Source organism: Sceloporus undulatus, chromosome 2 (genome assembly GCF_019175285.1).
Source record: "Sceloporus undulatus isolate JIND9_A2432 ecotype Alabama chromosome 2, SceUnd_v1.1, whole genome shotgun sequence".
Taxonomy (NCBI): domain Eukaryota; kingdom Metazoa; phylum Chordata; class Lepidosauria; order Squamata; family Phrynosomatidae; genus Sceloporus; species Sceloporus undulatus.
This window is the reverse complement of record NC_056523.1, coordinates 24018573-24046274: the sequence shown is the minus strand read 5'-3', so window position 1 is coordinate 24046274 and position 27702 is coordinate 24018573. Positions and strand designations below refer to the sequence as shown.

The window sequence follows — 27702 nt, the reverse complement described above, 5'->3', positions numbered from 1 at the left end:
GGGAGGGGTAGGCAAAGAGGGATCATGATAGCGAAGCAGGCACCCATGGTATGACAAATTGGGAAAAAAGCCCCTTAGGGGCAGACACCAACAACACTCCCACCCCCCACCCCAAGGAGGACAGGCTGGGTATGCAAGAGGAGTGCAGGGCTCGCCACAGTTCACCTGCCTTTGTGCAAGGTGATCTAACTGGAGCCTTTGGGGCAGAGGGGAGCTTTCGGGATTGCACTGGGGGCTCAGTGGATTTCCCCATGCATGCTGGCACAGAGCAGCCTCTAGCAGGGGACACAATAGGAATCTTTTCCAGCTTGCAGGGGAGGAGGAAGGGGTGGAGCAGAAAGTGCTTGTGTGCTCAAGAAAAGGTCACAGCAGCTCCTTCTCCTTCCCACTGCAGGGGTACGCCAGGATATGGGGGGGGGGGGGGGGGAGGAAGAAGGGAGGGTGGGAAGCCACAAAACAAAGCCTTCTTATGTACACCCCACCCACCCACCCACCCCAGTGCAGAACGCCTTAGTCAACTTCCTCCATGTTGTTGTAGGATGGAGCAGGGTGCTCTGCAACCCCCTCTGGTGCCAGGGCAGGGGCAACTTCAGAAGCCAGGCTGGTTCCAAAGGGTGGCGAGCTAATTCCCTGCAAACAGAACAAAGCATTAGGTAACAACTGTACAAGGAAGAGGCACAGGGTTTCCACACACCAGCATCTCCTTCTTGGCAGCCCAGTAAGACCACTATGGAATTTGTTTCCTACCTGAAATACTGCAAGCACAGTTTTAAAATCTAGAACTAGAGTTTGGAAGAATCTAAGTACTTTTTAACATAAATTTGGGTAATTGCAAAATGCCCCTGTATTTTATTTTGTGGCACAATTAATTACAAGCTTGACCAACCAGCTATGCAGTGAAGTAACTTAATATGGCTGCCTTCTTTAAAAAGATAAAACAACATGTGTAATACATTTCAATTTTAGATTGTGGCACACCTCTATTCATACCTGTAATTCTCTTCTGCTTTAGTCTTGGCTCTTTGCCAATCAGGACTGGGCATAGGATCACCAGAAAATTTGCCTCAAGAATTCTGTGCCAAAGTAATCTAAATTCCATCCCAAGGAAAACTGAATTATGTGACCTGTATGAATTATGCAAATTGGTTCATAGCTAACTTATTTCTGGTAATGGAGGATGCAAAAATCTACATAAGCACAATTATCCTACCTACTAAATGGACACTCTGTTAAGCCCCTTGCATTTTGACTTTATAGACACACTAGATACTTTTCAATAGTGGAGGATGAACCTTTTTATTCTGTCAAGAGTTGCATTCCCTAATCTGTCAAGGGCAGCGTGACCGGAGACACTGTTTTGGACAGCTCTTTCTCTCTTCCCCTCTTCCTCCCTCAGCATACTGGCAGTGAACATCCACACTGCTCTTGCCGAAAGTTTCCCTACCTCCACCCCACATCTGATCTCTTCAAGAAGAGCATCCCACACTTCCACTGCTATATCCCTTTCCCACCCCTCATTTTCCTGCTCATCTTCCTCTCACCCTCTGGTTCTGCCACTATCTGCAAATAAATAACTTGAGAATCATAGATTGCCCACTCTTGTTTTAAATGAGTACCTCAGAATTCTCATGTTAAATAATCTTCTGCTTAGATGACTGCCCTTTTTCCTACAGTAGAGATTTATTACAATTCAATCAACAGCCTGGCCAAATTCCTTGGTCCTCTTTAATGAACAGAATGAGAGCTATGATTGAGCAGACTTGGGACTCTGCCTGAAAATATATGAGAGGTGTGTGGGGATTTATAGAATCCTTTAGCTAACTTAACTTCTGGCTGAACAGAGCAGCAACATATGGGAAAAGAAAGGAGCCCAACCATCTCTCTTTAGAATAGGTTTATTAAATACAATAAATAAATATAATGAAAGCTTTTTCCACAGCACAATACATTTGCTTTTAATCCAAAAAGCTGGCAGAGGATAGCTTAGCACATCTCTTCCTCTTCAGTGTGAAGCTTCCCATCAAAACTATACATGGATCAGGCTGTGGCACTGGTGTGGCTTCAGACTGTCTAGTCCATGACAGAGATACTACCAACAGACATCAATTAGCCAAACTGTTGGCAAGACCAAATCTGGTTCTTCCTCTCCATAAAGAAGGTGCTGAGAAGCATGTGTAACATGCTAGTCTTTATAATGCATGTGAAATCAGTAATAACAAACAATAATAATACATAACCCAGAAGGGTGCTGGGATGAGTTCGATGGCAAAGCTCTCAAGACAACTCTCCGATCACAGCCAAGATTGCAACTGTGCTCTAGAGGCACAAGAAAGATGCTGTATCACTTACACAGAACCTAGTGCAAGGCCAGACTGAAAAAACAGAAGGCCACAAAACAGTGATTCCAAAAATATATTTCTGCTGTCTTGTGTGTGTACAGAAATAGGCATCCACACTCATCCATAGAGACAAGGAAAGAAGCAGAGACTCACATCAAAGTCCAGCCTTTTGTTTAACTGGGTCCCTATGTTAAAGAATGGTTACCTGAACACAAGCCTGGCTAGAGGGTGGCAAACAAGGAGAAAGACTTTCATTAACACACCCCTCCAAAGTGTAGCTGCAGGCCTAAATGATTTTGCTGCCAAAACACAAAATAAAAAAAGGAAGGAGCCAATCTCCCTGGCTGCAAGATGGTGAGCGAGTCTAATTAAACTAGGTCTAAGAGAATTAGCATAGCATTTTCCTTCCTCCAAACAAAAGAGAACAAATTCCATACACAGTTCTAATGCCCAACTGGGGAAGCTGGCACAATGCTCAAATGTTAGGCACCAGTGGAGTGGGGCTGTCAACCCAGTTAAGATGAGCTATTCCAAGGCAGACAATAGCCAAGACAAACATATTACCATCTAGTTGTAGAAACAGGAACCGTAAGATCTTAGGCTTCTGTTAGAGGTACATATATTTATCAGTCCTTGATTCAAATTGGCTGAGATTTACTAAAGGCCACCTAGGATAGGTCTGTCCCACTGAGGTTCCCTAGGCTGCTGAGCCAGCCGCAAAACCAAGAAGTCAAACCAAGGGGGAGAGAGAGCAGAATCTGGACTTGGCACCTTCTCCATGGGGAGGCAGTGGCTCTACGGGTTTCTTCTTGCACCTACCTGGCGAGAAACTTTCCAGCCTCTCGCCACAAAGATGCAACAGAGGAGAGCCAACATTGCAATAAACCTGGCTGCGCCCTTTCCTGGTGCCTTGCTGTTCCTGCTGCTACCTCCAGCGGGTCTGATAGATGAGCGGGTAGAAGACATTCAAGAAGAGTGCCACAATGGCTGCCATGGTGCCCAGGACAAAGTATCGGACATGGCCTTCATCAGGACACTCTGAGGTGAGGTTCTTTGTTCGTCCGCTGCAAGACCTCCAAGGGTTCCTCATTAGCCTCCTGGCAGCTTCCTCTTCCGCCTCCAGTTCCTGCCAGAGCAGAGAAGCCTGCGATGTGGAAACCTGCGTCAGCACTTGAGAACACAGTGGCACACCCCGCAATCACCCATGCTTTGCCCTGCCCCTTCCCAGTACCACCTGCCTGCACACCTTTTCCGCTGCTGTTCTCTCTGTCACAGCCCCATGGATTTTTCCCCTGCCTCCCTGCTAGGCTCCAGCAGCAGGCCAGGTTCAGATCAAGGGGCTTCTCAGGGACAGAGCAAGCAATGCAAACCACGAGATGATGAAGGGCAAGCCCCAGTTTGTCAGAGCGAGGCATCCATGCTGGCAGGCTGGCTTGATGGGGTTTTTCCCAGTCTGCAAGTATCAGTGCCAGCTTAACAGTTTCAACAGACCCTGTCACCAAATAATCATAGCCTGTGCTTTCTTGTACGTATGAAGGCCATTCAGTTGACCAACCAGTCACATTGGGTGAGAACACGAGGATCATTCAGAAACAGCCAATCGCAGTTGAACTTTTGCTGGTTGAGAACACGAGGATCTGATGACAGCCAGTCACATCCAAGCGCTTGCAGGTGAGAACATGAGGATCTTTTGTAAGGACGACAGCTAATCAACTGTTCAGCATTGTCAAGTGAAAAACCACAAGGAACACTCAGAGATGACAGTCAATCATAGTGCTTTCTTTCTTTCTCTCTCTTTCTTTTAATTAGACAGATGCACAGGAGGAGGAGTTAGTCACAGGGTAACCAGTCACAGACCATGTTTTCCATACAGAAGAGATAATTCAGGGCAGTCACCTAAGCCATTGGTTTTTTAGTGAGAGTTAAAGGATGGCTGAGTCCATAGCATCTTCCCCCACGAGTAGGGGGTGCTGTGTTCCAAGCTCCCACATTCTGAAGCTGGCTGGAAAGGGCAATTCTGGAGCTGGTATGAGGATGCCAGTCTTGCTATAGAGGCCAGGTGCCAAAGTCCTTAGGCACAAAGGGAATCTTGACTTAAGCATCCAGGCCCCTCTCTGACAGCTTCTTTGAACAGCCTGGTCTGTGTCTGCTCCTCCTCCCCAGGGCATGTGGTTCCCATTAGATTTGGCCTGCTGGGCATCCAGGCCTAGCAAACTACTGTGGTTGTCAGCCACAAAACTGACTGCCCAGCTTCAGCAAACTATAGGAGGCACAGAAAAGACAAGAACAATGCAGCCAGCCTCACAACACAGCCTTGAATGCAGTGTCGCTTGATCCTCTGCCCATGGTGGCTTCCTAGGCAGAATGCCACTGCAACACATCACAGCAGAGCCCTGTGGTGTGCCAGTAGCCTCTACTACATTTACACCTGGGAGACTCTTCCTTGAGGCTGTGCCTCATGCTGGCAGTGTACCAAAGTGTGCAGTGCTAGCATGTTGTCTGCACAGCCTCTGCCATTTGAATGGTTGGAAGCAGTGGAGTAGGGGTGAAAGTGGAAGAGGCATATCAACCAACATCAACACTGAGTAGCTCTACACCCAGGCCTACTCCTTTATGCTATCTTGATTGTTCAGAGGCCTTGACACCTGCTGTTGCTCTGCACAGACAAGGGCTTCTGACCCCAAACAGCTTATTTTATATAGAATTTCCTGCTGTCTGCCACCCAAGGCTAAGGAGTGGTCATCCTCCATACTGAGATGTTGTTCTGCCCAGCCAATATAAACTCCTCGAGTTCCCCTGAGCCAGTGCAGCCATGCTACTCCTGGAAGAAGTGTGTGCAAGTCTTCCAGGTACTTTTCTGACATCCCTGAGCCAATTTGACTTTTCAAGATACAAATCATTGGCTGTATAAGCAGGACAACAACACCTGCAGCCCAGCATTATCCCAGCTAGAGCTGTAAGTGGAAATGTGCAGATACTTCTATTGCTGTCAGCAATAATATGGGACACCTCAAGGTGGACAGCCACTAAAAGACAATTCCCCCAGAAGCTCTCACCTGATTGGCTGCTGCCTCAGCAGAGGGGGCCAAGTCAGCCCGAGGATCCGAGGGATGAGGTGGCCCTCTTGGAGGTCTCTCTACAGGAGAGTTCCGCCGGCGGTAGAAGAGCACGTAGGCATATCGTGTCACCACCTGGCTTTCATCTACTGTGGTGACTGTGCTATCATCAAAGAGCCGCCAACCTGCATAATGCAAGGAGGTGGAAAGAGGTAAGATTAAAATCTTCCAATACACACCTCTCTCAGCCTGCAGAGAGGAATGATTGCCTGTCTGTCCTTGCATTTCTTCATTTCACAGGAGAGCAATCTCAGCCTCCTAGCCATACTTTGGGAAAAGAGCTAGACATCTTGGGAAAAAGTTAACATCCCTGTTGCCATCAGGTACCTAAATTAGTTTATAACCAGAAAATGTGGGGCTACTGCAGCTTTACCTTGCCGTCAAATCAACATTCAAAGGGTGCTGTTTCAATGGGAGTGAAGGTAATAGATTTTGGGGATCACTGAAAGATCTGTAAGCTTGCTAGGTCAGGCTCATGTTCATGTTCCTACTTGGAACAGACCTACTGTATGTGATTAGCTGGTAAGGTAGAACCCCAGCCTGCCTGCCACTGAGTAACACTCTGAAGTATTCCCACCAGGTTCCATGAACATCTAGTTCTGGTTGAGATAAACCTAACAATAGGAAGAGGATGCTTACTAGAAGTACCTCTGGGCATTGACTCCTAACCTATTAACAAATCCTTTCCTTTCTGCCTCCATTTCTGTGTCAGGTGTGGCAAACTTTTGACTCCCCAGATTTTGTTGGACTCATAATCCTTCACCTACTGGATACAGAAACTTATGAAAGCTGATGGGAGACTGTCTGTCAACATCAATAAGACTGGATTGCTCATCTGTTGCAAGTGACAAGGAAGCAACCTAACCAGCTACTAGGACTGTGTTCCATCTTCCTCAAGTAGATTGTAGATGGCCATCTGTTGGGGATGCTTTGATTTGGATTTCCTGCATGGCAGGGGGTTGGACTGGATGGCCCTTGTGGTCTCTTCCAACTCTATGATTCTATGATTCTAAGTAAGGAGATCTTGCATAGAAACTTCTTCCAGCTCATGTTCTGATTCTAGAAAAAAATCTGTATCCCTTCAAATATCCTTCCAGCAAGCAAACTAATTCTACTCTCTGCCCTTTCTTCAGTTCCACAATGTGCCAAGGACCTTCCACTGAACTCAATCCTGGAGGACAAAGGAAGCAAAAGCAGCCAATTCCTTCTTGTTACAGTACTTTGGAGGCAGACTGTTCTTTGATGTGGCAGAGGCAGCCCACCATGCACCAAACTCATTTCTCCTGCTTTTTTCTTTAAAGTTAGTGTTGGATGCTAAACAGTACAATGAAACAAGACTCCCCCACCACACACTGCAGGAAAGTATCTTTAGACAGGTTGCTCATCTCCTTTTCTCCTTCCCCAGGTAGGGTTATGCTAAACAGGTGCTCCTGTGTGCAAGGGGGACCTCTCCCAGTTTGGATCCAGTATAACTCTGAGAAGGAGGGTGCTAGCAGAGATCCATGTGTTTCCCATCTTCAGGAGTAACCAGAGGGACAAATCCTGACCCAGAGTAACTTGGAAAAATTACTTTTGATGGCTACAATTCCCGACACCCCTCTACCAACAGTGGGGAGCTGCAATTCAAAACAGTAAATATTTCAAGCTCTGTACACACCATATCTGTCACACTGAAGAAAAACGGAAACCCACTTCCAGACCTGGCAAACACCGTCACAACTCAAAAAACTCTGTCCTCTTGATAATTCCAAACAAAAGAAGGGAAGCTAGGGTATCAGGTGGTGATCCTACCCCAGCCCCCTACCAAGCAGAGAAGGTGCTGGTACTCTGGGGAGTTGGCACTGCCTGTTAGCACCATCTTCTCAACCAGCTATAGATAGCCAGGTCTTGAGTTCTGCCAGGCCAAAGGTTGGTTATCCCCGAGGCATGGAGTGAGCAATAAAGTCTGGTCTCATTCTCCTGGCAAGGATTTTTGTAGAACAAAACAGTCTGTGGGATGGAAAGGCAGAAATATTCTCTCCACTCTGAGTAGGCCGTGCTGGCAATCTACTGGTATATGAAATATACACTATTCTCTTTGGCACATAAAATCTAAGCCATAAAAATGCAGATCCTCCTTTCTTGGATAGATGTTTTGATGTTCCTGTTGTTATGCAGCGACAATAACTGTCAGCCAGGAGACCTCTTTCTCATTCTCCTTGTGCCTGTCTCCCACAACCCCCTACAGGGATGCCTGGCACCCAGTTAGCCTCTTAATGGTCAAGGGACCACACACTATCTTCTCCTACTCACCCACATCACTACGCTGACTGTTCTTGTCACTGGGCAGTCGGGCATAGGCTGTGTAGTGCCCACCAATCATGCCTCCATAGTGATTAATAACTGCATACAGATCATACATAGGTAGCTGCTGCTCATCTTTCTGGCCAATACAGAACTTGCTCAGGTCCAAGCTCCTGAAGATAGAAACAGAACAATTAAGATAGCTGTATATTGTGTGCCAATGAATATGGGAGGGAGGGAGGGATTAATAAAAGCCAGCTTCCTATCCATCATTCACTTCTCAGAGGTTGCCCAACTTCCTGTCTGAAATCCAGATGCATGGAAATACTGTGTGATTGTTTGCTTAGAGCTCAAAGGATCATGACAGACCACTGTTTCTAGATAAACTGGAGTACTAGGGGGGACCAAAGCTAAATGATAGAGAGCACATATTTTTCATACTGAAATCCCTGCATTCAAACTCTGGCACCTCCATTTCAGAGCCAGGTGATGGGAAAAGTCACTGCCAGTTAGATTAGCCATTGTGACAAAGAGAGCTCAAACTAAATAAGCACAAAACATGAGAAGATGGTCCAAACCTGATGTAAAATAATCCCATGTGTTCACTCCACAGATTAATACCTCCTCCACAGTACAAAAAGACACTATCCCTTGGGTGTTATTTGTGTATCTGCTGATGTTCATGTGTGGACAAGGCCTAAAGTGCCCAACCTGACTCCTGTGACAGCTTGCTTTAAAACACACTCTCTGCTCCATATCCGGAACGTCTCAATTTAAATTCTATATATGAAAAAAACTAAAGGAAGACTGAATAGCAGAAATATGAAACATGGCATTTGCAGCAAAACAGAAGAGATCTCTGATGGTTTCATCAGAGTCTGTTGCAACTACAAGGAAGAAAATTTTGTGGTGATGCAAAGATTAAATAAGTTTATAGTAGTCTGGGCCTACTTTCATCAGATGAAAAAAGTGGCTGGGGGATTCTCCCACTGCAGAAGTGGAAGGATGCGCACTTGCATATTTTTGTATTAGAAATAGGTTCTTGCCTATTAATAAAGATGAATGTTTTGCAACTTCTTTACGATACCATATGCCCATTATTTCTTTTGTTTCCCAGTATTTCGTTTGATCAGTAGTTCTTACCTCAACTGCAGTTCTATCCTCCCTTTAAGATGATAAGGTTGCTCAAATTGCCTCTGGCAGCACCCAACTTGTCATATAGCACAAATCATGGATAATGATTCAAGGTAAAAGGGTTTCCCACAAGCCAACACTCCTTGACCATAAACCACACTAGATAATCCTGATCCAAAGACAGGGCTCAAGCTCAGCAATGATGTGTGATCCAGGTCAGGAATCTGCTGCTATTTAGAAAAATATGGCTCTAGCACTAATGTGATATCCAAGAGGCATCCAAGGGGCACATAGCAACACACAATACATCATCTCTCACCTGACGGGAAAATCCACCATATCATTAATCTTGTCCCTCCAAATAAAACTACGGAAGGAGAACCGCTTGAGCTGTATGATGAGTATGTTAGGCAGACGCCACAACATGAGCTGCTTCGATGCCTCACGGTGCTGCTTACACTTTGGACAGTACCTGTGGAATAGGAGGTGAGAAGATAGCACCCATTAACATTTCCTGCTACTAACTTCAGGGGACTGACTTCTCTGTTACCCTCTGTATTCCTGCAGCCACTAAGGGGAACCTCAGCAGTATCACTCAAGTTTCTGGGATCAAAGGGTTCAGAAGTGAGCTTTTTGCACAACAGCTCTGTGGGATCCAAATTTAGTGTTCGATGACAGATATAAACTTTCAAGTGATTTTTTAAAAAGCTTGTACTCTATCTGAAAACATGAACACAAGAGGGAAACCATTATAACCCTTCTTCTGTGACAGCAATGGAGCTGAAGTGATCCTACTTCCCCACCACTATTTTGGCTGTGGATTGATGTCTAACACAGCTGTTATGAATGCAGAAGAAATCTTCTGCATAAGACTCAAGGGGCCATCTGACAGAACTCTGAAAAGGCTGCAATGACAAATTCACTGCACTTTACAGATAAAATCATATCTGTATTGCTTTAGAGTCCTTAGTCTTGATGGTCTAATAGCGATGAAGCCAGGAAAACAAGCTTGTCAAGTAATTTAGAATGTTTCAAACTGTCAGATCTGAGGATATGGATAAGTTGCATAGCTTACTACCTGGCACTGGGCTTGATTACGGGGGTAGAAAATGTTTTCCTGGTAGATGATTTACAATAAGGATATTATGAAGTGCTAGTGATGGAATTGAGAGTGGAATTACAATCTGATTCTCCCCTTTTTGCCCATCATTCGTTGCTGATCAGTTTTCATACTGTTATTATTGCAGTTTTGCTTTAACGAGAGACACCTATCAATACCTAACAGTATCTCTACAGCCATGCGACTGCGCAGGTGTGGATCATTTTAGCTCTACAGTGGTGTTATTGTGAAGTTGACGTGGTGCGAGTGGGTGTGCCTGCCTTTTGTTTTGACCTAATAACCCTGAAAGGACTGAGATGTTTTTGGGGAAATGGATGAAGATGAAGAAACTGAAATGTAATTCAGACAAGGTGAGGAGGTAAGGGGGGAGGGGGATTAATAAATGTGGCTTGGCAAGATTAACTAGTTTTGGATGTGGTTGCACTCCTCATGAAAGTCCACATTTGCAATTTCAAGGTGCTCCTAAATTTGTTTTCTCTGGAAGCAGAAAGAACAGCAGTAGTTAAGTGTACCTTTTACCGCCTTAGCACGATATGGCAGTTGCAATCCTACCTTGAAGTGATAAATCTTCTCTAATTACTTAAGACTAGCTACATTGTAGCTGGATTACTGTAATGTTTTCTAGTTAAGAATGCCTCTAAGAACAATTCAAAAGCTTCAGGCAGTACAAAAACACTAGCTGACCACAGACTTAGCATTTGGAAAATGTTGCTTCAATACTGTATCACATCTGCTAGCTATCTGTTCTACACTAACACTAGAGGGTTTTTAGAGTGGTGTTTTTTTTTTTTTGCATGAAATTTTATATCCCATGTATGAAATATTCCAGCATACAGAGAAACCACCCCAAAATCATTTCTCACCAGGCCTCCTCAGGGGCTAACACCTCTGGCTTAGTGAAGAGGTTGAGGCACTGTTCAAGGGTGAAGTGTCCAGCTCTGGCTGCTTCACTTGCAGAGCCTGGATCTTCCACACACTCCAGCTCCTTGGATTCAACCAGCACAAACTCTTTCATTCTCTCATTATTCTTCCATACTAAGGCCAGAGAACAGTCATCTGTCAGGTCCAGCGGGTTATCTCCTGTAAGACACAGATGCTTATAGATGATGCTGCCCATCCTCCCCACTTGGCCAGCACTGATACATAAGAAATAAGCACTACAAAAGCCCTTCCATCTCCTTGTTTCAGCCAAGACAAAAAATAGAGTATGGAAGAGGTAGCATAAAGGACTGCAACCACAAGGAAGGGGGGCACAGATGACAAAAGCACTGATCGCCAATTCTAGTTTCAACAGCAGTTTGAAGATTGGAATATTTTGAGACATTAACTTTTGCATACCCTAACAATGAACCTGTGAGGCACATTAACAGTAATCTGACTATTTACAACAACGGAAAACATGCAACCAGGATAGGAATATTCTCCTCTCCACCCCAAAGGTAACCAAGTTTCACTAGGCTAATGGATGGGAAAAACATGAAGGTCACTGATAATGAAAGCTTGTGGGAAGGGGGAAAGTGAGTCAAGAGATACCTAGAATTCATGAAAAGGGACACAACAGGCACTCATTGTTTTATTCTGCAACTGTGTAGCACAAGGCAATATGAGCTAAACAGGAGGAGAAGCTATGAATTGTGGCTCTCAGTATTGTGCTTTCTGGCCCAGAACATGTGCTGGCTTGGACCCAACGCAGGATGGAAAGTTTGTATTCCATCTGAACTTTTCACATAGTTCAATATCCTGGGATTATTACATTTCAAGGTGGTGATGCCTATTGATTTGTCAGAAATTGGGGTGGAAATGAGATTCCCAAACAGAATTTTAGGTACCTAGGTTTAGGTACTTCATAATTCCTTGTTCCTTCCTCCAGCAACCAGAATGACACAAAATACACACTTGGCCCTCCAAATTTGCAGCTTTGACTTATATGGATTTGATTATTCATGGATTTTATTAATATGTCCTCTCTAGAATAATCTATGTCTGTGATGGCGAACCCGTGGCACATGTGCCACGTGTGGCACACGGCGCGGTTTCGCCAGGCACGGGGGGGGGGGCGAGGGAGAAGGCGGACGGGCGCGTGTCCGTTCCGCCTCCTCCCTGCCATTTTTGGGAAGCCAGAAATGGCGCCTGGGAGGAGGAGACCGAGACGTGTGCGCGTCTGCCTCCTCCTCCCAGCCCTCTTCCCTCCTGGCTTCCCTTGCTCCACACAAAAGGGCTCCATGGAGCCTTTTCGGCAGAGTGAAGGCACGGGAGCGGCGGCGGGACGTGTGCCAGCCGCCCTCCTCCTCCCGGCTTGCCTTGGCTCGCTGGGAAAGGGCTCTGCGGGCCCTTTTCCTGGCGGCGAAGGAAGGGCGAGGGCCCCTTTGCCAGCCTCTGACGGCACAGGAGGACCCTCAGAGGCGCCAAAGGCCGGAGGACAGCGCGCCGTCCTCCACGGCCCTTTGCCGGCCTCTGACGGCCGGGACCCTCAGGAGCCGGCAAACGCTGGGGAAGGAGCCAGAGGCTCCCTCCCTCTGAAAAGGGCCCCAGCACCCATCCTGGGGGTAGATGCCCTGCCTCTGGCACGCGACCTTATAAAGGTTCGCCATCACTGATCTAGGTCCTCTAGCGCAATTCTATGGTCAACTTTAACCAAAAGTCGCACTGAAGGACCTAGAGACTCCTATGGCTATGGGCTCAAGACTACCTTGCACTGATTTAACAGACTAGATCCAGCCCATATTATAACAGGAGGCACCTCTTCCTAAATTGATCTGGCTCTCCCCCAAAAGTAATACCAATTTTTAAAAAGATGTCACTATTTTCAGAACCCCAAGCTTTTAAGTTTTAACCCTCACCTTTATCTTCCAGCTTCTGCTCTTTATTGGCTGCATCAATCTTGTTGATATAGAACTGGGTAATATGGGAACTTAGGCCCTCTGCTGGATGCTGGTAACCAGGGATGGCAGCTAGAGGCAGACAGAAGACTCAATCAGCAACAGCCATACAATAAATAGAAATGTCCCCCTCCCCCAAGTCATCCTCTTCCCACAGATAGTCCAAAAGATAAAAGGGCAACAGATGGAACAGCTATACCTTATAGCACACATGATGTACAGAGATAGCAGAGACCTCTGAGAATCAGACAAAACCATTCAATGGCCCTACCTCAGGGTAATATTTGTTAGTTATCAACCACACTGTCTTCTTATAGATGAGCAGCACCTACCCCTCACAGCATGACACAGGTATTATGTGGAACAAATTATTTCCACAATCCTGCCTACTTCTGACTTTTGAGAAAAAGAAGCAGGAGAAAACAAAGTGGCAACTATACAAAATTGCCTGATGTTGATTTGCAAGGAGGGGATTTGTATGTAGAATCAGATAATGAGAACTGAATATTTAACCTCTTTCAGCAATTGTCACTCACCTGCAGAGCTGCACAGGCAGCGGGGCCAATGGACACTGGGATCACAGTGGCACTAGAAAACTGTTAGGAACCCCTTGGAATGCAAGACTGCAAAAGGAAAAGCTGTGGGACTTTGATGGGTCACTTGCTTACCTTCAGGTTTGGAGGCTCTTGATAGCTCCATACAAGGCAGCTCCATGCAGGCCTCAGACCGTGTGACTGCTGAAGTCTCAGACACACCTGAATCCAAGCTCAGCTCTGAGCATCTTCCTGTAGGAACCTTGCTTCTTACTGCACTAGTATCCCCTAACTCAGGTTGTAGTTCAGGGGCCGGAAAACATGCCTGGGCTTCTGGCAACAAATGTGGTGCCCTGGCTCCATCTCCCGACTCCATAGTAGTAGTGGTGTCAGTAGCTGAAGCAGCACCAGCAGCCAGCGTTGTAGCACTACTATTCTTGGCAGAAGGTTCTTGTTTCTCAGGATGCTGGGGCTGCAAGCCTTGTTCTGGTGACATCCTGCCCATCTGGAAGGGAGGCTGGAATACACTGACCGAGTATCTAAACAGGGACAGGAGACAAGCCATCAGAATGAACTCTGCAGCATCTGAACAGGGAACATACTGCTGGCATTCCAGATGAAAACTTAGCTCTTTGTTGCTCTACACAGTCTATAAAGGTGACAGGGAGAAACCACTGCCAATCTGGCCAAGAGTCCTTCCAATACTTAGGTAACCTTACCTTGCATAACCTTCCAGCAGTTGGGCTAGCCGTGCATAGGTGAGGCGTGACTCGGGCACACTGATGAGGAAGGGGATGCCAATGTTCTCAGGGCGGCACAATGTTTTGTGGTCAGACCAGTGTGTTCTCTGGCACGTTCTGATAATAGACAAACAAAAACTCCTCATGCAGAAGCCACATACACTCTCCTCACTCTCAACTCCACTAAGCCTAGAAGCAAAAACTGCCACTAAAGAAGAAAAAGAGGGCACTTACACGTTACAATAACCAACACGGTAGCATCGAGTACAGCGCTTCAGCTTCTCCTCTTCTGACTGCTGCTTCTTCTGGCAAGCGGCACATTTGGTGATGGGCACGCTGGTCACCTGAGGACGCTGAGAGAGAGAGAGAGAGAGAGAGAGAGAGAGAGAGAGAGAGAGAGGGAGGGAGGGGGGAGAGTGTCCACCTGGTAAGCCAAACATGACAATTATTTTAAATGCAAATAGAGGTGCTTCTCCTGATGCAGCAGAGACCTCACCGTGAACCGACAACACCTACACATTCTAAGAGGCAATATTTTATCTCTTCTTCAGGCTCCATCTCTGCCACTTCTACTGAAGGTACCTACCTGTTGAACTTGCAGCTCCACCACCCGCTCCTTGGCCAGGTCTGGAGAAAGCACCTCAAAGCACAGTAGTAGGTCTGTAGGAGAGACTGCGTCCAACGAGTGGGAAGGCAGGAACATGCGATGGAAGCGGTTCTTGATTACCTGACAGCCCCCCCCCCCAAAAAAAAAAGATGTAAGGTATTGCAGAGACAAAGTAACACACATTTTAAACCTGAGGAACTTACTTGCATTCCTCAGACGTTTGGGTGGCTAATGATATAGGAAACTCTACAAATGACAATACAGCCACACAAAAGGAACAGCAACATTTGGCACCATGAAGGAAAACTCCAGATTCAGTCTATGATGTGGAAAATTTTATTTTCTGAGCAACTCTCAGAATTTCTCAGCCAGCATGGCAAGCACCAATACTGTCATGGAAATTCTGTGAAATGTAGTCCAAAACTTGATTCAGACCAATGAACTTCTCACTACCAGATGCTATATAACATAGATTTACTTTGCTTCTGCAGTTCCCATATGGTCACGGTCCAAGAGAGAATGTTGTGCTAAAGAAATGGCTGATCTGATCCAATAAAGCAAATATTAGTGACAAAGTTGACAGCAACAAAATGCTTCTGCATGGAATGCTCGTGTTCAACATTCTAGTCAGTCAGATATGCCCCTTTTCAGAATACTGTATCCTCTTTAATTTGCCACTTCTGCTCCCTCCACAAGGGCATCAGCATTGCCATGGCCACTGAGCATGCTCAGCCTTCACTGAATTTCTTGGGTTCCCTCTCCCTTAAGGGCACTCCTCTTTTCTATAAGTTTCTGGCCCCCAAGCTTCCATCTGATACCTCACCCTTTTTCATGCATTGTGTGCTTCTGGATACACAAGCATCTGTACTCAGAGAACGAGTTTACTACTGGCCTACAGGACTGTGCTAGGCACAGCCCTATGTGAAAGTGAAAGACAGAGAAAAAGCTGGAAAGGAATGAAGGGAGGTATGGGTGGAAGTTGGTATCAACTTTCTTTTTCTGAAGATAAAAAGAAGTGAGTCCCTGTTCTCAAGAACATCCTTTGCTACAATATAATCCTGGATTGGTAAAGGGAATATAAAAACCCTCCCCAGGTTCAGAGGCAGTCTCCCTTACATTTGTCTTTAGGAAAGAGATTCCATTCCTGATGACCCCCTGTCAAATTAAGTCTTGGGCAGAGCAACATCTGTTCTGCTGTTCAGCTTTTTTCTTGGGGAGAAATGGGTAACATAAATACAACCTAATGACAAATGAAACTGTGTGTACCGGCATTTAGGAGGAATTCTTGAGACTGCAGATTAGAAAGCTCAATGAGGTGTCCATGAGTGAACGTAGAGGAATATGGACTGAATGCTGCACACTAACCTGTCCACCAGAAATTATAGCTGCCACGTCACTAGATTTCACTAGACGAATATATGACTGCCTTCTAGGGCCTGGATTGCCAAAGCCAGATGGATCAATAAGACGTGAATTATGAAAATGGCAAGACATCTTCAGAAAACAAAAGTGTCAGAGACTATCCAATGTCAGGAAATACATATACATCATGGGCACAACAAGCCTCACTTTGTCCAGGCTGTACCTGTACCCATGTGACTACAAGGCCACATGTTATGCTCACGCACATATTGGACAGCAAGTCCTGCTGAATCCAAACAGAACAGTCAAACGCCTGCTTTTGTGGCTGTATAAAGACAATAATCACCTCTGCTAGGCGCAGGTTCTCGGGATTCACTCGCATACTATGGGACACAGAGTCCAGCACCTCCATGGCCGTGGAGTTCTCCTTGCTGATGCTCACAAGGAACTATTGGAAAGGAACACACACAGAAGGATAGGGTAAATATTTAAGGATGTGTAACCAAGCCAGTGGTCTATCCAGTTCTTCTCTCAACACAGCTACAACTTCAAGTAATTCCTGAACTACATGAGCACTACGTTAGCTGCTAACTTTCTTTTCCTCAACACGTACTACTCCAGGGGTGGAGAACCTTTTTTGACCTGTAGGACATTCAGCAATGGACCACAGTCTGGACCACAGTCCAAAGCGGGCAGAAACACAGCTCTCTATACTTGCCTCCCTGGGGCTTCCAGGAAACTCTGGAGTGCTTCCAGTTCTCTTGGCTTTATGGACAGCTGGATCAGGTCCCATTTGGTCTGATCCAGTTGTCCAGAAAGTGATCCCCTCCTTGTTGATCACATGGGGGGTGCCCCGTTCCAACCTTAGCAGAGGTGATGGCCAGGCTCTTGATGGGAGCTACTTGGCTAATGAGACGGTGGCAGCAAGGGAATTGAGCCAGTAGGGCTGATGAAGTGTAGGTCTGGCTGGCTCATGTCACAACACAATGTCACATTGGATTCAGTCTAGTGTGTGTGGTCACCATTATGGTGGGGCTGGGGTATAATGCTATACCTGTACCCATGTGACTACAAGGCTACATGTTATGCTCAGATTAAGAGGCCAGTGTAGATGTGCCCAGAGTGAATAAACAGGCAGGAATTTGAAAGTGCTTTCTTTTTCTCACACACTTGACCAAGCTACCTTAGCTGGAGAAACCAGGCAACATCAGTACTTGTTCATGAGTCTCCCACTTGTTGGTTGATGGGGTGGGTTTTCCTCTGACATCTTTTCCTAAGGACATGCCCTACCTTTTCCTCTTCACAATTAAGAGTGCCTTATTTTAAAACCACAATGTTTTGGCTCACCTTGGAGTGTAGTGGAGCCTCCTTCCTTGGTCTTTAAACAGAGGCTGGATGGCCATCTGTCAGGTATGCTTTGATTGTGATTTCCTGCATGGCAGGGGGTTGGACTGGATGGCCCTTGTGGTCTCTTCCAACTCTATGATTCTACCTCTCTCTGTCCTTCCCATTCCCATGCCAGCCATTCCAATTTGTTCTGTAGCAGCTTGTTTTTTAATGTGTTGTTGTGACTGCAGCCACCATGATCCATCCAGGTCCAGGGCCCTTCACATTGCATAATCATAGCACTATAATTCTATTTTTAATTGGTAGTGCTGTGAGGGACTAAACATCTTTGGCTGAGATTTCTAAATACTCTTCCCTAAACTGCAAATCACAACATTCCTTAGGATGGAACCATGGGAGCAGAATCATAGTGCACTATGGAAGGGCTGTGAGAAGACTCACACTGCAATTTGGATCAGGGACTCAGGTCAAGGGTTCCCCATCCCAGTAACCCTTGATCCCAATAATCATTAGTCAATCCCTGATTTCTTCTCCACACCTGACAAATCACAATGAAAAGTATCAGCTCCAGAATTTACATAGAAAACTAGGAATGTGGCTCTAAAGTAGCACTTTGTACCAGAGGTAGCAGAATTTGTTGTCAAAACAGTGAAGGAGTACTAAAATCAGGGAAACACCTCTTTCTGGAGAGATGTGGCACACTAAACCTTTGTTTCTGGTTTAACTGCTGTAGCTATCATTCTCTAGGCATTAAATTGTTTTCCAGGGCTCAAACTTGTATGTTTGCCATTCTCCCTCCATGGTCTGAAAGCCCTTTTCCATCTGCTACATTTTAAAAGCTTTTTAGGTAACAGATAGACAACAAAACAGAAGCAATTTGCCAAAGTGACACAATGACATGATGAACAAACACGGGCCACTCAAAAGTACTGCAATTCCTATCCATGTAGTCCGAAGCTTGGGAGACAGTTTTCATTTGCTCTACAACTTTACAGGAATCTGAGACCAAAATTTCTGAGCTTTATTGCATGACCACCACAAATGGTAAAATGTCCCTATCTTTTGACCACACTTTCAACATTTCTTAGTAACATTTTTATACATCTTAAAATGTTTCTGTTGTTAAATACCACCGTTACATCATTTTATAAAAATGTTCTTCATATTGTGACACATAGTAAATTTTTATATTTTTAATCCAAATCTTTTCCCACTGTTCTAAGTGTATTTGAGTACTAATATTTCATGTTCATTTTATCATACATCCTTTCCTTTGTTCATCTTCCATTCTCAACATTCCTATTCTCAATATTTCATACATTTTTGCAATTAAATGATCATCATCTGAACAAAGCTGAGTTTCAAATTGATTCTATCTGTTCAAAATCAGTTTTTAATCCCTCTTAGATATCTCAACAAACTGTCTATATGAAAAATTCTAACATTAATTATCTTGAAATAAATTAGAATTCTTATTCAAAATATTTAATTTTTCTGTCCATCTTTTATTCAGATTTCATTGATAACTATTTTGTCAACTATTCTTGATCAAGGTAACTGTTCTGTCTTTATTGTTTTTTTTTAAAATCCATTCAGTTCACTCAGTGCTAAGGAATCCTAGAAATTGTAGTTTATTGTGGCACCGGAGTTCTCTGACAGAGAAGGCTAAATGTCTCACAAAACTACTTCCCAGAATTCCCTGGCATTGAGCCAGGACAGTTAAAGTGGTCTCAAACTGAATTATTGCTGCAGTGTGTTTTGGGCCACTGTTTGTTAAATATCCTCTGGGCAGAAAACCTGCTTCATTATCATCTTATATCTTGTAGAACTTTCTTCAATCTCTCTTTCAGAATAGCACAGAAAAAATTATAATCATTATTTAATAAAGAAATTGGCCGATAATTCTTGAGTTCAAGTCTCAAGCTTCATTTGGGATTAAAGTTATATTGGCATTATTTCATGATTCTGGTAGATTCTACTTCAAAAAAGAGTTCATGATTAGATGTTAAGGAAGAATTAAGTGATCTTCTAATGTCTTGTAATATTGACAATCCATCTGGAGCAGCTTTCCCAATCTTCATTTTTTTAAATAGCCTCCACTGTTTCAATCATAAATTCATCTAATCTTTGTCTTTGTTTCTTGCTAATTGTCAGTATAGTGTACTTATTCAAATATCTTTTTATTTTTGACTCTAGACCTTTTGAACTTTTCTTGATCTATTACTTCTTTTTCATCACTTATTTTCAATATCAGTTTCTTCTCTTTCTTAATTTATATGCAAGCCATTGTCCTAGCTTGTTTTTTTTCCTTCTCCTATCTTTTCTTCCCCTATCTTTTCTACCATAATAATTGATACCTGTTTTTATATATTTATCCCTTGAATCCACTTTCTTCAGAGTATTTTAAAAGTCCTCCTTTTTCTTTTTAATTGTATTCAAAATTGTTTCCTCTGGTTTTTTTTCATCTATATTCTGTTGGATTAAAAAAACCTCACAAAAATGCTTTGCTAGCATTCCATACCATCCTAATATCATTTTCTTTATTTAAAATGTCCTCAAAAAAGTCCAGTATTTCCAGTATGGAGCCAGTATGTTGCTATCAACTCTCTTACATGGCGTTTTTGTTTCTCGTCTCCAGATGCAGATTATTCTAAAATTTCCTCTTCTTCAATTGTGTGAGGTCAACTGCTTCACATTTATCCAGCAGCTGGGCAGCAGTAGTGCCTATGAAGATTTTTCCATCATGATGGATCATCAGCTTGAAGGGATAGCCCCAAGTATAATATATTCCTGCTTCTCTTAAGGGGATGGGATAGGACGGAACATGGGAGGTGATGACAGTAGTTGAATCCTCTCCTGTAGGCTCCCTCCCCTCCCATCCACCCTCTGCTTGGCTCACTTACAAAAGTAGAACTTAGCTATATGAAATAACAGTGAACTAACGGCAGAAAAGAGATGGTTTAGCATCTCTGATAGCTGTGTTCCTTTCATTCCCTAAAATGCTTGCTACATGACTATGCGGCTAAAATCTTTGGATTTTAGTACCTGGAACCACCACTGTGGGATCTAGTTTAGCCCTTAAATGCAGAATATGCCCCGTTGAAAAGGTTCGGGTAACTCTCAAATTCAAGGCCACTCATGAAGCTGACAACAAATCTAAGACCTTTAACAGCATGAAATGAAGGATTCATACCATCTAAACTGGGATCTTATCTTACCTTGACAGGTTTCTTGTGGGGTTCCTTTGCAAAGTAATAAACCGTCAGCACTTTCTGCTTCTGGGGAAGGGGGGACCGGCAAATACAAGAAGGGGTCAAATGTGATGGATACCTGCAATCAAAGGATTTGGCCATCAATGCACACGCACTAGGCATCATATACCATGTTGGAAGCACTGGCAAACACCTCAGAAAAGCAGAGATAGTGAATCTGGGCTTGGTGAATCCTGGCCCAAGTAAGGAGGCAGCGTAGCAAACATGTCACCAGGAAAGGGGTACCAGCGTCCTTGACAACCAGGCACACACAGTGGAATGAAAGGTTAACAACTAAGGAAATGTAAAACTACAATAAAATGAATCTTGTCATTAACTCCATCAGCAAGATCCTCACACACACATACACCCAACCAGCAGTGGAATGTGAATACATCTGTATGGCTCCAGAACACGCTAGAAAGTAACCCTCAGAATCCAGACCAGTATTCTACCTTTGAGCAAACAGGACACACTAGCTTGGATTTGTACTGGCCCTGGAAGAGGTCCACAATGAAGGAGTCATTCCTCATTTTGTGCCGATGCCAGGCTTCTTCTGCAACAACCTATGAGGGAAAAAGCATTAACAGGTATGAGCAGCTGCTTAGAGATTTTTTATTAAGCAGTATGCAGAAATAACAACTAAAATGTCTTGTTATCCTAGGCCACCCCCTCCCTGCTTCCATCAAGCTCTTTTCATAATGAGAGACTCACTTCATCTGGCCGTCCATCTGAGTCCACTGTTTCTGTGTAGGGCTTGTTCTGGATACGGTTTAAGTCCTCATGTAGCCCGTCCAACAGAAAAGCCATGAATTCCTGGGCATCATGTTGGGCATAGCCTGTAAACTGGCTTGCCTTGCTTGCCACAATAGCCTAATGAAAGAATTGGGAGATAGTTAGTCAATAGTCTGTGTGAAATACTGTTCAAAGGATGGTCACCACCTCCCTTCCCAGGCCTGGCAAGAGGGGCAATGAAAAGGGAGATGTGAATGTACTTGGGAAAACTCTGGGGATGGAGGAAAAGTAAAGACCTGCCAGGCTGATTGATATAAGTAATGCCCATAGCCTAGATCAAGCCTAGACAAACCCCAGAGGTTTGCTGCAAATGTATTAACTCACATTCACATTTATTCACACAATATATAAGCCCACCCCTCTTCACCACACAGTTGCTTCTTGTAATTATGGGCATTAGCTAATTGAATATTTCTCGTGTAGAAAGGGAGGGAGAGCTCATAAGTTACGTGGATCATGGTGATGAGTGTGTAGTGTAGCTTAGACTGTTTTGTACTTGCACATGTCCTGCAAACCTTAAGTCAGGGTTGGCAACTGTTAGGGATTGGAGAATGCGTTGATCCCAAACCGGGAAGCTGATTTTATAGAAATAGTCCACCAATGCCACCATGTTTTTGGCTCTCTCTAGGACATTCTGAGCCTAAGACAAGGCTGTTCTCCAACAGGAAGTTAACTTCTGGGTCATTTCTTGTTGGTAAAAAGTCCACTCTGGGGGATGTGGGTGTGCAACAATGTGGCATAACTGCCCCCACGTCTTCTACAGGATGTTTGGGGAAACGTTTCAAAAAATTGCCCTAGAGCACTACACTTTCCCCACCCCATCCCAATGGATCCGTCAGGGAAGAAGCAAGCAAGTCTCGCAATCACTGCCAACAGTGGCTTCAAGAGAAGCACTTTGCTAGGAGTACATGGCAGCCACTCAAAGACATGAGAGAAAATAAAGCAAAACTCTTATGGCAAGTCAGGATCACACCGCCCCCTGGTGACATTCTGTCTGTGTACTGTGCTTGTTCCAATATGTACAACTCTATTCTAAATTCTGCTTCAGAAATATAGCTGTCTTTAAGGTGGCTACATTCTGAATATGCTGGACTACAATTTCCATTATTCCAGTCAGTGGGACAGAATAAGGCAGAACCCTGGGACCCCGCTTTTGCCCAGTAGAAGGTGTTTCTTACAGAGACATACACAGTGTCATGCTGTTCTAAAGATGCTCAGTCCTGCAGCCTCCTTTTACAGGGTGCCTCACCTTTAGTTTGGAAGGCTGGAAGGCATGGTGAGTGCCTTTCCAGAGTGCTCTCAACAGAACAGCGAAACCAATAGCCAATCGCCCACCAGTACCCAATGGATTATTGTAGTTGATTTCAGACTCGAAGGAGCGATCTAGGAGACAAAGGAAAGAGAAAGTGAGAGGCTCATGGCAACTCCTACTCACTGTCATGGAAAGCAAATAGTGAAAGCTATTCAGAGTAGACAGAGGCCCCTGACTGATCCAAGATACAGTTTACCATGAATGTTTTTAGCATCTGAGGAAGTAGATTGAAGTCTAGGAAAGCTCATGCTGCCAACTTCTTTCTTTCAGTTAGTCTCAAAGGTGCTTCAAGATATCTCTACATACTGATTCGACTAACATGAATACATCTTTGAGGCTTACCATGAAAGTAGTCTCGCAACTCCCGTGTGTTGGAGAGGGACTGGATAACACTGTTCATAAAGCAAGTGTTGCCCAAGTTCACTAGTCCTGTGAAACCTGGTAGGCACACCTTCTTGTCCTCTTCATCCTCTTCTTCTTCCACACTTTCACTGCTGACAGGGCTGTGTGTCATGGGTGGAACCATGCATGTTGGCTTGGGCTGGAAAGGAAGAATTTCCAGCAGTCAAGGAACATGCTTTTATTGGTTGCAAAGCTTCTTTTCTAACTCACAGCTTCTTGCCACTTTTGGTTATTGCAGCTCTTTTGTCCTCTACTTCCTATTTTTCTCTGCCCAGAATTCCAACCCTCACCTCTGTGCCATAAACAGCTAATTTGCAGCAATTATAAGATTATGACATAAGCAGCAGCAGCAACAAAAACCCTTTTTCATACAGTGGAGAATTAAGTTATATATTTCCAATTGCCTGAAGTCAGTAAAGAGATAAAATGGCTACCAATAAAAGCTTCTCTAGAAATTTCTTCACGGCTTCTGTTGAAGTCCATCTGAAAAGCCGATGCCACTCAGTGTTATCTTAGGCTGGATTACAGCTCCTACTATCATCTAGCATAGCTAACAGCTATTATGATGGGAATTAAAGTCAAACACAACTCGAGGGTACTAGGTTAGGGAAAGCTAATCTAGAAAGACCTAGCTCAGGAATTTCAGTGTTCATGGCTTGCATTCATTCCAAGTCCAGACTTTCCCTGGTAAGAATGTAAATCTCACAGCACTGAATTTTACATCCCATATGTTAGCCAATTCATTTTCTCAGTGTCAACCCTTATGTAGCCTGAGGGGTGATATGCACATCCAAGAGGATGGCATCAGCAGATTGAGCATCATGAGATTTACTTACTTACTTATTTATTTATACCCTGCTCTTCAGCCAAGGCAATCAGAGCGGCTTACAATTTCTTAATTAGACATTTCCCTGCCCTCAGGCTATAACACAATTAATGACACGTGTGCAGTCATATTAAAGGAGAAGAGAAAAAGGGCGGGGGGGGGGGACACAAACAACTGTCTTGGGTGAACTGCTCACCAGGCTATTTGGCTGCGCTCATTCTGGTTCCTTCAATGTTGTTTGGCCTTGGTGAGGCCCTCAAGGTAGACAGATGGGTTTTCTATTGCTATGCAGAAGGGGAGCCAGCTCTCTGAACAAAGTGGCAGAACAGAAATACCAGTGCTGCTGCTAACTATATCCCTTCTTGACTAACTCTTCTTGCTCTGGGACATTCTTCTCACGAGAAAGGAAAGATCAGAAGGTATAGATCATTTGGAGAACAGCAGGACTAATTCATATCTTAGAAGGCTCCAATTCAAGAAATACCTAGTAAGGATGAATCCAGAGGGCAGAAACAATTCTCTGCCAAGAAATGGCATTGTGCTGCATGGAATTACTTGTAGCTCTGCTTTACCACTTCCCCCATTCAAGGAATATGCGGACTCATACAAATCCAAGGACTGACTCCATTTGTCCAGCCTCTGCCCTGTTTCAGGATCAAAAGACTAGGAAACAGAAACCTCTAGCACTGGGCATGAATTCTCACCGAGGGCACAAGTGGCTCCTGCTTCACTGGCATGTGTTCTGACACTGTCCTAGCAGCAACACTATCCAGGCCGCTGTCCTCTGCTCGTGGCTTCTCCTTTTCACCTGTGCGTGCTTCTTCTTTGGTGGACAGAGGGTGCTGGTTACTCCCAGGTTGGCTTTTATCCAGGGGGGTAGGGCCTGTTGGCATGGCAACCTTTGCACCACCCACTGCACCTTAAAAAGGGGGAAAAGTGGGCTTGTGGTTAGCAGCACCATATACACTCAGGAATAGCATCATGCTGTCTACCAGATTATCAGGAATGTTCTCACTCCTGTACAACAGCATCACTTTCTTTCCCTTTTAAACTAAAGTTGTAAAGAGATATAGTGAAGAAGAGGCTGAGAAATCAAACCACTTTGACTCTTAGTTAACGTCAAAACATCAAATCCCTTCCTCAGTCCCAAATCTGGGCTTGTTCAGGCAATGCCAAGTGCCCACATTACCCCTCTTCCCAGCTAACTTGTGATTTCCATGTTGGCATCCTAACCATCCTCCTCCTTGTTAAGCTCAAGAAACCCCAACATTTCTAAAAAGCCAAGGTGCAGACCTCGTGTAGCTGGAGCTTCCAGGCCCCCCCAGCGCTGGCTATGCCGCTTCTTCAGGCAGATGTCAATACGAGCAGTGGTAAAATTATATGTGCACTGGTCTGGTTCTATAAGATTCCTGCAAGACAACCCAAGAATCATGGGGAAATAGGATCAGAAAACAGCAGGCTTGCACTCTAACAGGGCATGGGATTCTGCTCTTTGTAGAAGCTAGCGTCTCCATAATGTTCTGCTCCTTCTATAATATAGAAAGGTAAAAAGTTCTTCTTCTAGCAGGATTCTCATGCTAATGATGTCCTACAGCCCACATCACTACACTTCTGATAAGCTGAGCTCAGGCTAATAACACTATTGAACCTATGAAGCCCAAAGAGCAGAAAAGAATAGTCAGGGGAGAGTGCAGCCAGCCTAAGCAAAAGTAATAATGAGAAATCCAACTTGCACAAGTCCAAGGACCTTAGCCAGACCAACTAGCATGAGACAAATTAATGGCTGGTATTTCTGAGGGAGAAAAGAAAAGATAGGAAGAGGAGTGTTGGGTTTATTATAGGAAAACTAAACTCTATTATGGCTCAAGCTGGTATACATTAGCAAAATAGTAGCCAACATAAAATGAGTGTGAGATACCTGAGTTTTACTTGCCACCTGAATACTGTACAAGAGCCACAGCCAGGGTGCAGTCGCAGGAAATTAACATCACTGCAAAGAAAAGTAAGAATTCAGGAATAAACTGGATGATACACATGGCACAGTGTGCCGGAAACCTAATACACAAACCATGTCTTTGCCCATTTCAAATGAGTTAATTTCCAGTCCTAGTAGAATGCTGTAACTGGAATAGTGGATTTCTAGAAGGAAGACCAATTGGCCTCCCCAGCAGTAATCACCATACCTTGTCTGGAACAATAACGTGAAATCTTGTTCCCGAAATAGCACCCTGGACATCTCCTTGTTAATCTCCTTCACGTAAACATGTACCACCATAGAATCATTCCCTTTCTCATAGGAGTCATTCTTCACAAATGTCAGATTCACAGTGGGCTGAGGTTCTGGGAGAGGAAAACCAAAGCAATAATAATATGTGGAAATGCCTTGAATAGTGATTCTGAAGCACTCCCCAGCAACAGAAAGCCAAGGAAGAAAATGTGATGCATTCTAGAGAGCTCACTAAGTGATCTTGTTTCACAAATAGGGCTGTCTCCAGAGGAAGCTTACAAGAGATGAAAATGGAGCATCCAGGCAATACACTGTAATACGCACCAAGACAGTGGGCACAACACTATGGAAGTTCTGTAGCAAGAAAACTTGAATTCTGCAATATGGCTACTTAATGCAGTTTAAGCAGATCGACACAAATTATTCTGCTTTTGCTAATTGCAAGGAGGTCCAAAAATAGCTACCCAGAATACAGAGCCCACTCCCTCTTACCACTTAGGAGTGTTACTCAGACTAGCTCCACTTTGAAACCACGGAGGCTGAACCTGGGACCTTTTGCATATAAAGTGTGTTCTCTACCAGTGAACTCCAACTCTATAAGGGCTAGCAAATTGTTCTGAAAATGAAGTTTTTCGGGCAGATGAATTCCATTGCCATTTTTATATACTGAAAAGGTGTGTTCTATCTCTGTTTTCTAGATGAATACAAGCATCAGTTCAAGCAAAAGATGGTTGTGCCCTATCTTCCTCTCCAAGATGTAGAACTCCAGATTCCCTTACCATTAGCAACAGCCTCTAGAACATCCTTCTCCTTGACCCATCCTCTCTTTTCAGTATCACTGGCTGGTAAAGAGGAGGAGACACCTTTGCTGTAGGCAGACAGAGTTTCTGATGGAACCTCAGAAGAAGTGGCTGGCTCTGGGATCTTTTTTTCTGGGCAAGGCCTGAGCGGCGGGGACAATACATCGGCAGGGGGCACAGAGAGCTGCATTTCCATGGGCACTGACTCCCTCTCTGTTTTTTCAGCCTAGTGGTGTAGGGAGAAAAAAAGAGACACACAAACAAAAGTAGAGACAGTCACTGAAGAATGTTTCACTACATACACTTGCCACAGAAGTGTTATATATGAAATGTTCCAATATGTGAAACACTTGAATAAGCTGCTAAATAAAAAAACAGCAATGATAAGTCAGTAAGAGCTCATTTCAATGAAGAAAGGCAAATTTATAGAAGTGATTGGTTGATACTCCATTTATTGCTCATTACCAGGAAATTCTTGTCCTATCTTCATATCTCAAGCATGTGATTGCCAAGAATAGACAAGGATGAAAATCTTTATTCTCTAATGTCACAATAAGAACCAAGAACATCTTCAAACAAAGAAGCAATACAGCCCTCTTAAGCATCACTCTCTGCCAGTGTTCCTACCT

At 44.3% G+C, this 27702-nt stretch overlaps 1 protein-coding gene across 1 annotated transcript in view; it reads right to left on the bottom strand.

Moving 5' to 3' along the window:
* Positions 1-648: 648 nt before the first annotated feature.
* Positions 649-27702, bottom strand: part of USP19 (ubiquitin specific peptidase 19) — a 47710-nt gene continuing 20656 nt past the window's right edge. Inside the window, 22 exon segments of the mRNA XM_042448689.1 lie at positions 649-3483; positions 5396-5580; positions 7748-7911; positions 9192-9344; positions 10856-11072; positions 12833-12943; positions 13540-13943; positions 14124-14261; positions 14379-14497; positions 14731-14871; positions 16460-16561; positions 20679-20750; positions 20752-20790; positions 21167-21277; positions 21426-21584; positions 22756-22889; positions 23161-23359; positions 24751-24965; positions 25340-25455; positions 25965-26036; positions 26230-26386; positions 27053-27299. Of these exon segments, the coding sequence (XP_042304623.1) occupies positions 3265-3483; positions 5396-5580; positions 7748-7911; positions 9192-9344; positions 10856-11072; positions 12833-12943; positions 13540-13943; positions 14124-14261; positions 14379-14497; positions 14731-14871; positions 16460-16561; positions 20679-20750; positions 20752-20790; positions 21167-21277; positions 21426-21584; positions 22756-22889; positions 23161-23359; positions 24751-24965; positions 25340-25455; positions 25965-26036; positions 26230-26386; positions 27053-27299 (3474 nt within the window). The 3' untranslated portion in view covers positions 649-3264.